The following is a 12,834-nucleotide window of genomic DNA, read 5'->3' on the forward strand; positions in this document are numbered from 1 at the left end:
ACCTGAGACATCTGGCAAAGGTACCCCAGCGGGATCCATGGCCGGATCTCACTGTAACGGGTCACGGCAGGTGGTGGATCCTCTGGGCCTGTGTGGATGATGACGTGAGCCGTGCCAGGGAGCGGAGTCTAAGGTGCCGTTGGCTTTCACCAGAGACCGCCGCAAAGTGGGATGGTCTTGCTGCGACACGCGGCACCCAGGTCGGTACCCTTGGCATGACTAGTCCACACAGGTAGCTGGGAGGTGGCACAGAAGGAGACTGGCAGGACGTGGCAAGATGGCAGTAGGTCAGGGCAGGTAACACAGGTGCAGGGTAGGTAAGGTAGAAAGGAACAGGTACACAGGACTTTCACTATGGCACTAGGCAACCAAAGATCCGGCAGGGAACCAAGGGAGGAGCTGATATTTAAGGACAGGGGTGCAGGTGTAGACACTTGATTAATTGAGCACTGGCCCTTTAAGAGCAAGAGCTCCGGCGTGTGCCCTAGGAGGCGGGGGCATGCGCTTCGGGGCTGCGAGGACACAGAGAGGTGGAAGATGAGGGAGGTGAGTAACAGGTTGGGATTCGCATGCGGGTGCATCCCGCGATGCAAATCCCAGCCCCGCCAGCAGTGGGGACATAAGCAAAGAGCGCTCATGGCTGGCGTGTCAAGCCAGAGCGCAGGCGTTACAAGCTCCTACTGCTCTATAACATGTTACCTGCAGATTGCAATGTATTGTATATATCATCTGCTCAGCTCCTCCTGCTCTATAACATGATACCTGCAGATTGTACTGTATTGTATATATCATCTGTTCAGCTCCTCCTGCTCTATAACATGTTACCTGCAGATTGTACTGTATTGTATATATCATCTGCTCAGCTCCTCCTGCTCTATAACATGATACCTGCAGATTGTACTGTATTGTATATATCATCTGTTCAGCTCCTCCTGCTCTATAACATGATACCTGCAGATTGTACTGTATTGTATATATCATCTGTTCAGCTCCCCCTGCTCTATAACATGATACCTGCAGCTTGTACTGTATTGTATATATCATCTGCTCAGCTCCTCCTGCTCTATAACATGTTACCTGCAGATTGTACTGTATTGTATATATAATCTGCTCAGCTCCTCCTGCTCTATAACATGTTACCTGCAGATTGTACTGTATTGTATATATCATCTGCTCAGCTCCTCCTGCTCTATAACATGTTACCTGCATATTGTACTGTATTGTATATATCATCTGCTCAGCTCCTCCTGCTCTATAACATGTTACCTGCAGATTGTACTGTATTGTATATATCATCTGCTCAGCTCCTCCTGCTCAATAACATGACACCTGCAGATTGTACTGTATTGTATATATCATATGCTCAGCTCCTCCTGCTCTATAACATGATACCTACAGATTGTACTGTATTGTATATATCATATGCTCAGCTCCTCCTGCTCAATAACATGACACCTGCAGATTGTACTGTATTGTATATATCATATGCTCAGCTCCTCCTGCTCTATAACATGTTACCTGCAGATTGTACTGTATTGTATATATCATCTGCTCAGCTCCTCCTGCTCAATAACATGATACCTACAGATTGCACTGTATTGTATATATCATCTGCTCAGCTCCTCCTGCTCTATAATATGATACCTGCAGATTGTACTGTATTGTATATATCATCTGCTCAGCTCCTCCTGCTCTATAATATGATACCTGCAGATTGTACTGTATTGTATATATCATCTGCTCAGCTCCTCCTGCTCAATAACATGATACATACAGATTGCACTGTATTGTATATATCATCTGCTCAGCTCCTCCTGCTCTATAATATGATACCTGCAGATTGTACTGTATTGTATATATCATCTGCTCAGCTCCTCCTGCTCTATAACATGATATCTGCAGATTATACTGTATTGTATATATATATATATATATACATCATCTGCTCAGCTCCTCCTGCTCTATAACATGATACCTACAGATTGTACTGTGTTGTATATATCATCTGCTCAGCTTCTCCTGATCTATAACATGTTACCTGCAGATTGTACTGTATTGTATATATCATCTGCTCAGCTCCTCCTGCTCTATAACATGATACCTGCAGATTGTACTGTACTGTATATATCATCTGCTCAGCTCCTCCTGCTCTATAATATGATACCTGCAGATTGTACTGTATTGTATATATCATCTGCTCAGCTCCTCCTTCCCTATAACCTGATACCTACAGATTGTACTGTATTGTATATATCATCTGCTCAGCTCCTCCTGCTCTATAACCTGATACCTGTAGATTGTACTGTATTGTATATATCATCTGCTCAGCTCCTCCTGCTCTATACCATGTTACCTGCAGATTGTACTGTATTGTATATATCATCTGCTCAGCTCCTCCTGCTCTATAACATGTTACCTGCAGATTGTACTGTATTGTATATAACATCTGCTCAGCTCCTCCTGCTCTACAACATGATACCTGCAGATTGTACTGTATTGTATATATCATCTGCTCAGCTCCTCCTGCTCTATAACATGATATCTGCAGATTATGCTGTATTGTGTATATCATCTGCTCAGCTCCTCCTGCTCTATAACACGTTACCTGCAGATTCAACTGCATTTTCAACGTGACGGGTTCCCTTTAATGCTTTGATGGGCACACTCGGCCACCTGTTATCTCGTGCCCTAGAGAGAAGGGTGGCGGTTTTATTACCTTAGCTGCAAGAATGTGCCACCAGATAGTAAAAAGTCTCCACGAGTGACATTTATCATTTACGGGGGGGTTAGTAACATTATAAACTGGAAAGCTCCCAGCAAATAGGCAGTTAATCCCGGGCATACAGAGAACATAACTGTTGCGGGTTTTTTTATTGGCACCATTCCGTAGCACTACATGTATAGTAACTCTGCGCATATTACTTGGACTTTTTTGCACGCTATCAACCCTAAATCGGTGTTCCCCATCCGGTGCCTCTTCAGCTGTTGCAAAACTATGACTCCTAGCATGCCCGGACAGCCGAAGGCTGTCCGGGCATGCTAGGAGTCATAGTTTTGCAGCAGCTGGAGGGTCATCGTTTGGGTACATACTGGCATTGGGTATCTAGCAATAGATGGTACTGGTACGAGATGCCTTGACGTAGATTGTGCCATGGCTTGTCACGTTCGCAGCTGCTTCTATTTCTAATCGGTTGCCTGGTGGAAGGGGCTGTGGGGTCATCTGATACTTATTCTTCTCTGGCCCTCCGAGCCCTTGTCATAAATCCAGGGGGCTCCAGATCTGTCAATTGGGGGGAGAGGGGGGGGGCTTGTTTAAAGTGAGAAAGAAAGCAAGAGCCAGGGGGGGGGGAATAGCAAGTCCTGGAAATTCCCATTAACTATTTACAGTAAGAAGAGGACCATGTGTTCCTACTCGTCACCGACCCCTCCCTACCCTACTTTTTTTTTTTTACCTGGTCTTTTTTTTATTTTTGTGTTGGGCCCCCCTTTTTCTACGACACAGGCTAAATTTGGTAAAATGCCCGTCCCTCCAATCAGGGGTCAGCTGGCATAGGATTGGGAATGGGGGGTTGCTATAGCTAGTGGCATCCAATCAGGGCAGAAGTGGGAGCAGGTGTGTGAATGGGCACAGTACAAATTAGAGGCGACTCTTTAAGGAGGAATCTTTGGGTGTCTGTACCGAGGAGCTAGCAGATACCTCCTGCCTGTCTGTGGTTTTTTTTCCCCCTCCCCCTACAGGCATTAGGAGGACCCTCCAAGATGGTAAGTGACCTTTGGATTATACCTATGTGAACTGGGTGCTGAAGTGATGGTGGTGTTGGTGGTGGTTGTAGGGGGGGAGGTACGTCTTACTGTTTGCAAAATTGGCCTCGGTATCCACAGTAACACGCTTTGCTGTAATGAATAGTCCCTGGTGGACTCAGCCATTAGTCATTGCTGAAATAACTCTCGTCATCAGGAAAGTCCGCACGGTCCCTGACAGTTACTGATGGGAAATTCATTGGGTTACATTGAATGTTCCCACCATATTCCAACAATTAGATTGAATAATGTTTTTTCCTCAATGTTATGTAATGGAAGTGTTTCGATTCATTGGTGAATTTTCATCCAATGGTTTCTACCGTTTTCCAAGAATTTCCACCTATATAGATTGAATACTGTAGGATGTTCTTCCCCAATTTTAACGGAGGTTCCTACAGGAAAGTGTCTAGATTTACTGGTAAATTTTTAATCCAATGGTTCCCAATTTTCCAACAATTTCCTCCTATAGATTGAATACTGTAGAATGTTCCTACAAGGAATTGCCTAGATTTACTGGTAATTTTTCATTCAATGGTTTCCACCAGTTTCCAACAATTTCCTCCTATACATTGAATACCGTAGAATGTTCTTACAAGGAATTGCCTAGATTTACTGGTATTTTTTTTTTTATCTGATGGTTCCCATAGTTTTCCAACAATTTCCGCATATAGATTGAATGCAGCAGAATGTTGTCCTTGATGTTAACGGAGGTTCCTACAAAAAAGTGTCTAGATTTACTGGTAATTTTTCATTCAATGGTTTCCACCAGTTTCTAACAATTTCCTCCTATAGATTAAATACTGTAAAATGTTCTTCCCCAATTTCAACGGAGGTTCCTACAAGGAAGTGTCTAGATTTACTGGTAATTTTTCATCCAATGGTTCCCAGTGTTTTCCAAGAATTTCCTTCCATAGATTAAATACGGTAGAATGTTCTCCTCAATAGTAACTGAGATACCTACAAGGAAGTGTCTAGTTTCACAGGTGATTTTTCATTTAATGGTTCCCATTTAATTTTCTCCTACAGATTGAATATGGTAGAATGTTCCACCCCCCCCCCCCCTATAAACGGAGGTTCCTATAAGCAGGTGCCTAGATTCCCCCGCTATTTTCCAACTCTTTCTATAAATTGGGGGAGATCATTCTACCGTATTCAATGTTAATGAAGGTTCCTACAAGGAAGTGTCTGGATTCACTGGTAAAGTTCCATCCTGCTGACCGGGTTCCCACTGTTTTCCAACTATGTTCTCCTATAGAATAAATATGGTAGAATGTTCTTCCCCAATGTTAAATGGAGGATCCTTTAAGGAAGGGTCTAGATTTACTGGTGAATTTTCATCCAATGGTTCCCACTGTTTTCCAAAAATGTCCTCCTATAGATTGAATTCTGTAGAATGTTCTCCTCAATGGTAACGGAGATACCTACAAGGAAGTGATTAGATTCATGGCGATTTTTCAGATTTCCCATCCTGTTGTCCTTAAATGGTTCCCACTGTTTTCCGTCTATTGATTGAATACAGTAGAATGTTCTCCCCCCATATTAACAGAGGTTCCTACAAGGAAGTGTCTCGATTCACTGGCAATTTTCCATCCTGCTGACCTTTGGTGAAGAACAACTGTGTCTCAGATGGAAATTATTTTCTGACTAACGCGGCCGTGACTCGAGCTCCCGGTGTTTTTTAAAGGGGTTATCCAGGAGAACTTTTTTTTTACATATCAACTGGCTCTAGAAAGTTAAACAGATTTGTAAATGGCTTCTATAAAAAAAAATAATCCTTTCAGTACTTATTGGCTGCTGAAGTTGAGTTGTTCTTTTCTGTCTAAGTGCTCTCTGATGACACCTGTCTCGGGAACTGTCCAGAGTAGAAGCAAATCCCCATAAAAAACCTTTTCTACTCTGTGCAGTTCCCGAGACAAGCAGAGATGTCAGCAGAGAGCACTGTTGCCAGACAGAAAAGAACAACTCAACTTCATCAGCTGATAATTATTGGAAGGATTAAGATTTTTAATAGAAGTAATTTACAAATCTGTTTAACTTTCTGGAGCCAGTTCATGGATAAAAAAAAAAGTTTTTTCCTGGAATACCCCTTTAAATGTACAATAAAAAAAATCCTCAAAAATATGGTAAAAAAAATTGCTGAAATCCTTTTTTTTTTTTTTTGTGAAAATATATATGATTATATATATATATATATATATATATATATATATATATATATATATATATATAGTTTTTTTTTATGGAATACCCCTTTAACTGTGAGACTATTGGTCAATGAAGGATCGGCGTCTTTGGACACCACTACTGTTGATGAATTTAAAAAAATCATATATTAAACCATTTTAATATATGAATATTAATGAATTAATATAGGCTAATATTTTGGGTGTTAAGATCTATTGATGGTGCCCGGTCATAAATTAGATGTAAAATCTTCAATACTTTATTAATCAATAAAGCCGGTATATCGACGACACATTTAGGATGCATGCTACGTCCGAAACGCGTCGGTGACATATTGGCTGTCTAAAAAAAAAGTAATAATAATAATTTTTAATGTATTAAAGATTTTCATTGATTTCGGAGCGGGTTTATTTTGAATTGCCTCTCCATGCTTCCTTCCACATTGATAAGGATAGGGCGCTGGGACAGGTGAGCAGTGCTGGCTTTCTTTTTTCTATGACTGTCAATTGTCCCCCTGTGTTATTGGTTGGATTTTCCTTTTCAATGAAACGTAGCAGAGCTGGATTCGCTCCTATAGCCTCCTTTGTTACTGTATCCTTTAGCAAGAAGAGAAAGATGCAGGTCAGCTCTCCCGATACAGACCAACTGCGACACGGAAAGGTGCGGACTTCAAATCAGAATAGCGATGAAGAGGAAGAACAAGGTCCTGCGCAGCAATTGAAGCAGATTGTGCGGTTTATTTAAATCACACGCGTGGAACACAAAACAGACATGGCAGTGACGCGTTTCGGCCGGTGGCACCCGGCCGAAATGCGTCACTGCCATGTTTGTTTTGCGTTCTGTGTGTGTGATTTAAATAAACCGCACAATCTGCTTCAATTGCTGCGCAGGACCTTGTTCTTCCTCTTCATTTGTACCCTTTAGTACGTCAACTCCCGACAAACTCAGCTCTGCTACATCCGATGGAGTTCGTCCTGCTGCGTTGTGGAGCTGACGGCAACGTGAGACTTATTGTTGGAACTCGGCTCTGCTACATGTGGTCAAGTTTGCTCTGCTGCGTTGTAGAGCAAAGCGCAAAACATAAGATTTATTGATGGAACTCAACTCTGCTACATCTGGTCCAGTTCGCTCTGCTGTGCTGCGTTGTAGAGCTAAAAATAAAATTAGACCTATTGATGGGGCTATGTGTGTGGACCACATGAGCGGTGGTGAAGTTCAATGTTTGTATTGGGGCGATGTGTGGAGCCCAGAGTGCATTAAGTAGTAATAAGCATCATAATAGATATAAAACCGCATATATATAACAGTGTTTCCCAATCAGGGTGCCTCCAGCTGTTGCAAAACTACAACTCCCAGCATGCCCGGACAGCCGTTGGCTGTCCGTGCATGCTGGGAGTTGTAGTTTTGCAACAGCTGGAGGCACGCTGGTAGGGAAACACTGATCTGAATATATAAAATTCTAGACAGATATTGGATAAGGGGGTGTTGGCCTAATTATTTTGGGGGTCACATTTGGGTGCATTCTGTAGATTCCTGTGATTAGAAAGCAATGCTAATAAGCAGAGGTCAGGGCTCGGGAGCGATAGGTTGTCTGAATTGAGGATACGAGGTGACAACATTGCAACTGCTGTATTATGTGAAGTATGCAATAGAAGGGATGGCCTCCTAATACATGGGTAGGGCCCATGCGGCTGCTTCATTGTACGGTGATTATTATGGGTTATAATATCATTCTTTATATAGCAATACATGCATTTAATCCTACCCGCGTAGGTCTCCAAACTGTGGACCTCCAGCTGTTACACAACTACAGCTCCCAGCATGCCCGGACCGCAGCTGCAGATCCACAGATTGGAGACCAGGGCTCTATAGCAGTGTTTCCCAACCAGGGTGCCTCCAGCTGTTACACAACTACTACTCCCAGCATGCCCGGACAGCAGCTGCAGATCCACAGATTGGAGACCAAGGCTCTATAGCAGTGTTTCCCAAGTAAGGTGCCTCCAGCTGTTACACAACTACAACTCCCAGTATGCCCGGGCCTCAGCTACAGATCCACAGATTGGAGACCAAGGCTCTATAGCAGTGTTTCCCAAGGAGAGTGCCTCCAGCTGTTACACAACTACAACTCCCAGCATGCCCGGACCGCAGCTGCAGATCCACAGATTGGAGACCAGGGCTCTATAGCAGTGTTTCCCAAGTAGGGTGCCTCCAGCTGTTACACAACTACAGCTCCCAGCATGCCCGGACCGCAGCTGCAGATCCATAGATTGGAGACTAAGGATCTAAAGCAGTGTTTCCCAACCAGGGTGCCTCCAGCTGTTACACAACTACAACTCCCAGCATGCCCGGCCCACAGCTGCAGATCCACAGATTGGAGACTAAGCATCTAAAGCAGTGTTTCTCAACCAGGGTGCCTCCAGCTGTTACACAACTACAACTCTCAGCATGCCCGGACCGCAGCTGCAGATCCACAGATTGGAGACCAGGGCTCTATAGCAGTGTTTCTCAACCAGGGTGCCTCCAGCTGTTACACAACTACAACTCCCAGCATGCCCGGACCGCAGCTGCAGATCCACAGATTGGAGACAAAGGCTCTATAGCAGTGTTTCCCAAGTAGGGTGCCTCCAGCTGTTACACAACTACAACTCCCAGCATGCCGGGGCCGCAGCTGCAGATCCACAGATTGGAGACCAGGGCTCTATAGCAGTGTTCCCCAAGTAGGGTGCCTCCAGCTGTTACACAACTACAACTCCCAGCATGCCCGGACCGCAGCTGCAGATCCATAGATTGGAGACTAAGGATCTAAAGCAGTGTTTCTCAACCAGGGTGCCTCCAGCTGTTACACAACTACAACTCCCAGCATGCCCTGACCACAGCTGCAGATCCACAGATTGGAGACAAAGGCTCTATAGCAGTGTTTCCCAAGTAGGGTGCCTCCAGCTGTTACACAACTACAACTCCCAGCATGCCCGGACCGCAGCTACAGATCCACAGATTGGAGACCAAGGCTCTATAGCAGTGTTTCCCAAGGAGAGTGGCTCCAGCTGTTACAAAACTACAACTCCCAGCATGCCCGGACCGCAGCTGCAGATCCACAGATTGGAGACTAAGGCTCTATAGCAGTGTTTCCCAACCTGGGTGCCTCCAGCTGTTACACAACTACAACTCCCAGCATGCCCGGACCGCAGCTGCAGATCCACAGATTGGAGACTAAGGCTCTATAGCAGTGTTTCCCAACCTGGGTGCCTCCAGCTGTTACACAACTACAACTCCCAGCATGCCCGGACCGCAGCTGCAGATCCACAGATTGGAGACTAAGGCTCTATAGCAGTGTTTCCCAACCTGGGTGCCTCCAGCTGTTACACAACTACAACTCCCAGCATGCCTGGGCCGCAGCTACAGATCCACAGATTGGAGACCAAGGCTCTATAGCAGTGTTTCCCAAGGAGAGTACCTCCAGCTGTTACAAAACTACAACTCCCAGCATGCCCGGTCCGCAGCTGCAGATCCACAGATTGTAGACCAAGGCTCTATAGCAGTGTTTCCCAACCTGGGTGCCTCCAGCTGGCCTTTACGCATGGCGCCAGAATCTGGCACCTTTCGAAGTCAATGGGGCAAGGTTTTTGTGAAATAAAAAAATTATTTAATTCATATATATATATATATATATATATATATATATATATATATATAAATATATATACATACATATATATATACATACATATATTTTAATAATTAAAATAGTTTATTTTAAAAATATAATAAATGTACATATTTTATTTATTTGTTTATTTATATATTTAATTAAACCACGGCCATTTTTTTTTTTTGGGGTCGATTCTCTTCCTGGAAGCAACGCATGTAGTGAAGAACGTCTCTCTAGAAGCTGTATTATAGAGAGAAGTTCTTCACTACATGCGTTGCTTCCGTGAAGAGAATCGACCCAATATAAAAAATGGCTGCAGTTTACTTAAATATATAAATAAACAAATAAATAAAATATGTACATTTATTATATATTTTAAATAAATTATTTTAACTATTAATATATATATATATATATATATATATATATATATATATTAATGAATTAAGTAATATAATTTATTTATTTAAACGACACAAAAACTGCATCTTGGGAGAGCAAAAGAAACCCTAAAAAGATGCATTTTTTTGTGATTTTTTTTTTTTTCAGTGAAAACTTTGCCTTACGTGAGATATCCCAAGATAATTTTTGATATTTCCTATACACAGGATTGGTGATAACTAGCTGAATATTGTGGGATCAACCATTTGGACCCCACCCCTAAGAACAGGAGTCCCTTGTATGCTTGTCTGCCATCTCTATGGGACGTCTCTATAGTTGAATGCTATGCAAAACTACAACTCCCAGCATGCCCGGACAGCCGTTGGCTGCTGGTATGTATTGGTGAGGTGCGTTTCCCCTACAATAGTGATTTTCTTAAAATTTTTTGGATGTTGCCATTTGTTTTCTTTTAGTCATAAAAAGATAAGGCCAGTTAATTTTAGCTAGGCTATGAGTAAGGGACAAGAGATCTGAAAACTGTTAGTATGAATCAGTGAGGTTGGTGCGTTTCTTTTATGATATTTGAATATTGTTCAAGTCTTTGGATTTGTTTTCTTTTAAATATAATAGGTTATTCCAGTTGATTTCAGATAGGCTATGGATGTTGCCCTTAGTTTTCTTTTAGGTATAATAGGTCATGACAGTTGATTTCAGATAGGTTATGAGTAAAGGACAACAGATCTGAGACCCGTTAGAATGTATTGGTGAGGTGCGTTTCTCGTATGATAGTAATTTTGTTCAAGTCTTTGGATGTTGCCATTTTTTTTCTTTTAGGTTTATAAAGGTAAGGCCAGTTAATTTTAGCTAAGCTATGAGTAAGGGACAAAAGATCCGAAACCCATTAGTATGTATTGATGAGATGCGTTAGTGATTTTGTTCAGGTCTTTGGTTGTTGTTATTATGTTTTCTTTTAGGTATAAAAAGGTTATACCAGTTGATTTCAGCTAGGCTATGAGTAAGGGATAACAGATCCGAAACGTGTTGGTATGATTTGGTGAGGTCGATGCGTTCCTCTTACGATATGTGATTTTGTTAGTCTTTGGATGTTGACATTTGTTTTCTTTTAGATATAATAGGTAATGCCAGTTGATTTGGGATAGGCTATGAGTAAGGGGACAACAGATCCGAAACCCATTAGTATGTATTGGTGAGGTGCGTTTCTCCTATGATAGTAATTTTGTTCAAGTCTTTGGATGTTGCCATTTTTTTTTCTTTTAGGTTTATAAAGGTAAGGCCAGTTAATTTTAGCTAGCCTATGAGTAAGGGACAACAGATCCGAAAACTGTTAGTATGAATCGGTGAGGTTGGTGCTTTTCTTTTACGATATGTGATTTTGTTCAAGTCTTTGGATGTTGCAATTTTTTTCTTTTTGTTATAAAAAGCTTATGCAAGTTGTTTTAAGCTAGGCTATGAGTAAGGGAAAACAGATCCAAAACCCGTTAGAATGTATTGGCGAGGTGTGTTTCTCCTATGATAGTGATTTTGTTCAAGTCTTTGGTTGTTGTCATTATGTTTTCTTTTAGATCTAAAAGTTTATACCAGTTGATTTCAGCGAGGCTATGAGTAAGGGACAACAGATCCGAAACGGGAAATCGGTCTTTGGCTGTTGCCATTTTTTTCCTATGGATTAAAAAAAAACAAAAATAAAAACACAACACTATACACATATATATATATATATATATATATATATATATATATATATACATACATAGTACCTTCTTGTTTTCATGTCTATGAGGACTGGCCAGCACTACTAGCCCCAGTTAAAGGGGTACTCCGGTGGAAAACATTTTTTTCTAAATCAACTGGTGCAGGAAAGTTAAACAGATTTGTAACTGACTTCCATTAAAAAAAATCTTTACCCTTCCAGTACTTATTAGTAGCTGTATGCTACAGAGAAAATTCTTTTATTTTTGAATTTCTTCTCTGTCTGTCTACAGTGCTCTCTGCTGACACCTCTGTCCGTGTCAGGAACTCTCCAGAGCAGCATAGGTTTGCAATGGGGATTTTCTCCTGTTCTGGACAGTTCCAGATATGGGCATCAGGTGTCAGCAGAGAGCACTGTGGTCAAGACAAAAAAATGTTTTCAAAAAGAATAGAATTTCCTCTGTAGCATACAGCTGCTAAAAAGTACTGGAAGGGTAAAGATTTTTTAATAGAAGTCAGTTACAAATCTGTTTAACTTTCTTGCACCAGTTGATTTAGAAAAAAATGTTTTCCACCGGAGTACCCCTTTAACTGGGGCAAGTAGTGCCGGTCAGTCCTCATAGACATGAAAACAAGAAGGTACTATGTGTGTTTATATATATATATATATATATATATATATATATATATATATATATATATATGTATAGTGTTGTGTTTTCTTTTTTTAATCCATAGGAAAAAAATGGCAAAAGCCAAAGACCGATTTCACGTTTCGGATCTGTTGTCCCTTACTCATAGCCTCGCTGAAATCAACTGGTATAAACTTTTATACCTAAAAGAAAACATAATGACAACAAACAAAGACTTGAATAAAATCACCATCATAGGAGAAACACACCTCACCAATACATTCTAACGGGTTTTGGATCTTTTTTCCCTTACTCATAGCCTAGCTTAAAACAACTTGCATAAGCTTTTTATAGTAATGTAAATAGTCATTTACAAATCTGTTTAACTTTCTGGCACCAGTTGATAAAAAAAAATATATATATTCCACCGGAGTACCCCTTTAAGCTGAAGACTTCTATAATGCATAGTATGGTTCA

At 41.6% G+C, this 12,834-nt stretch overlaps 2 protein-coding genes across 9 annotated transcripts in view; one reads left to right on the forward strand and one right to left on the reverse strand.

Annotated features, from left to right (window-relative positions):
• SNX21 (sorting nexin family member 21) overlaps positions 1–12,834 on the reverse strand; it is a 120,414-nt gene that overhangs the window by 49,793 nt on the left and 57,787 nt on the right. The gene's annotated exons all lie outside the window — the stretch shown is intronic.
• Positions 1–12,834, forward strand: part of TNNC2 (troponin C2, fast skeletal type) — a 72,943-nt gene that overhangs the window by 30,138 nt on the left and 29,971 nt on the right. Inside the window, exon 1 of one of the 3 annotated variants that reach the window (XM_056549773.1) lies at positions 6,925–6,986. The exons of the other annotated variants lie outside the window; for them this stretch is intronic. Coding sequence (XP_056405748.1) covers positions 6,948–6,986 — 39 coding nt within the window. The 5' untranslated portion in view covers positions 6,925–6,947. Of the gene's footprint in view, positions 1–6,924; positions 6,987–12,834 lie in introns of those variants that run through there. 3 annotated transcript variants of the gene reach the window in all.

Source organism: Hyla sarda, chromosome 13 (assembly GCF_029499605.1).
Source record: "Hyla sarda isolate aHylSar1 chromosome 13, aHylSar1.hap1, whole genome shotgun sequence".
In the NCBI taxonomy this organism is placed as follows: Eukaryota; Metazoa; Chordata; class Amphibia; order Anura; family Hylidae; genus Hyla; species Hyla sarda.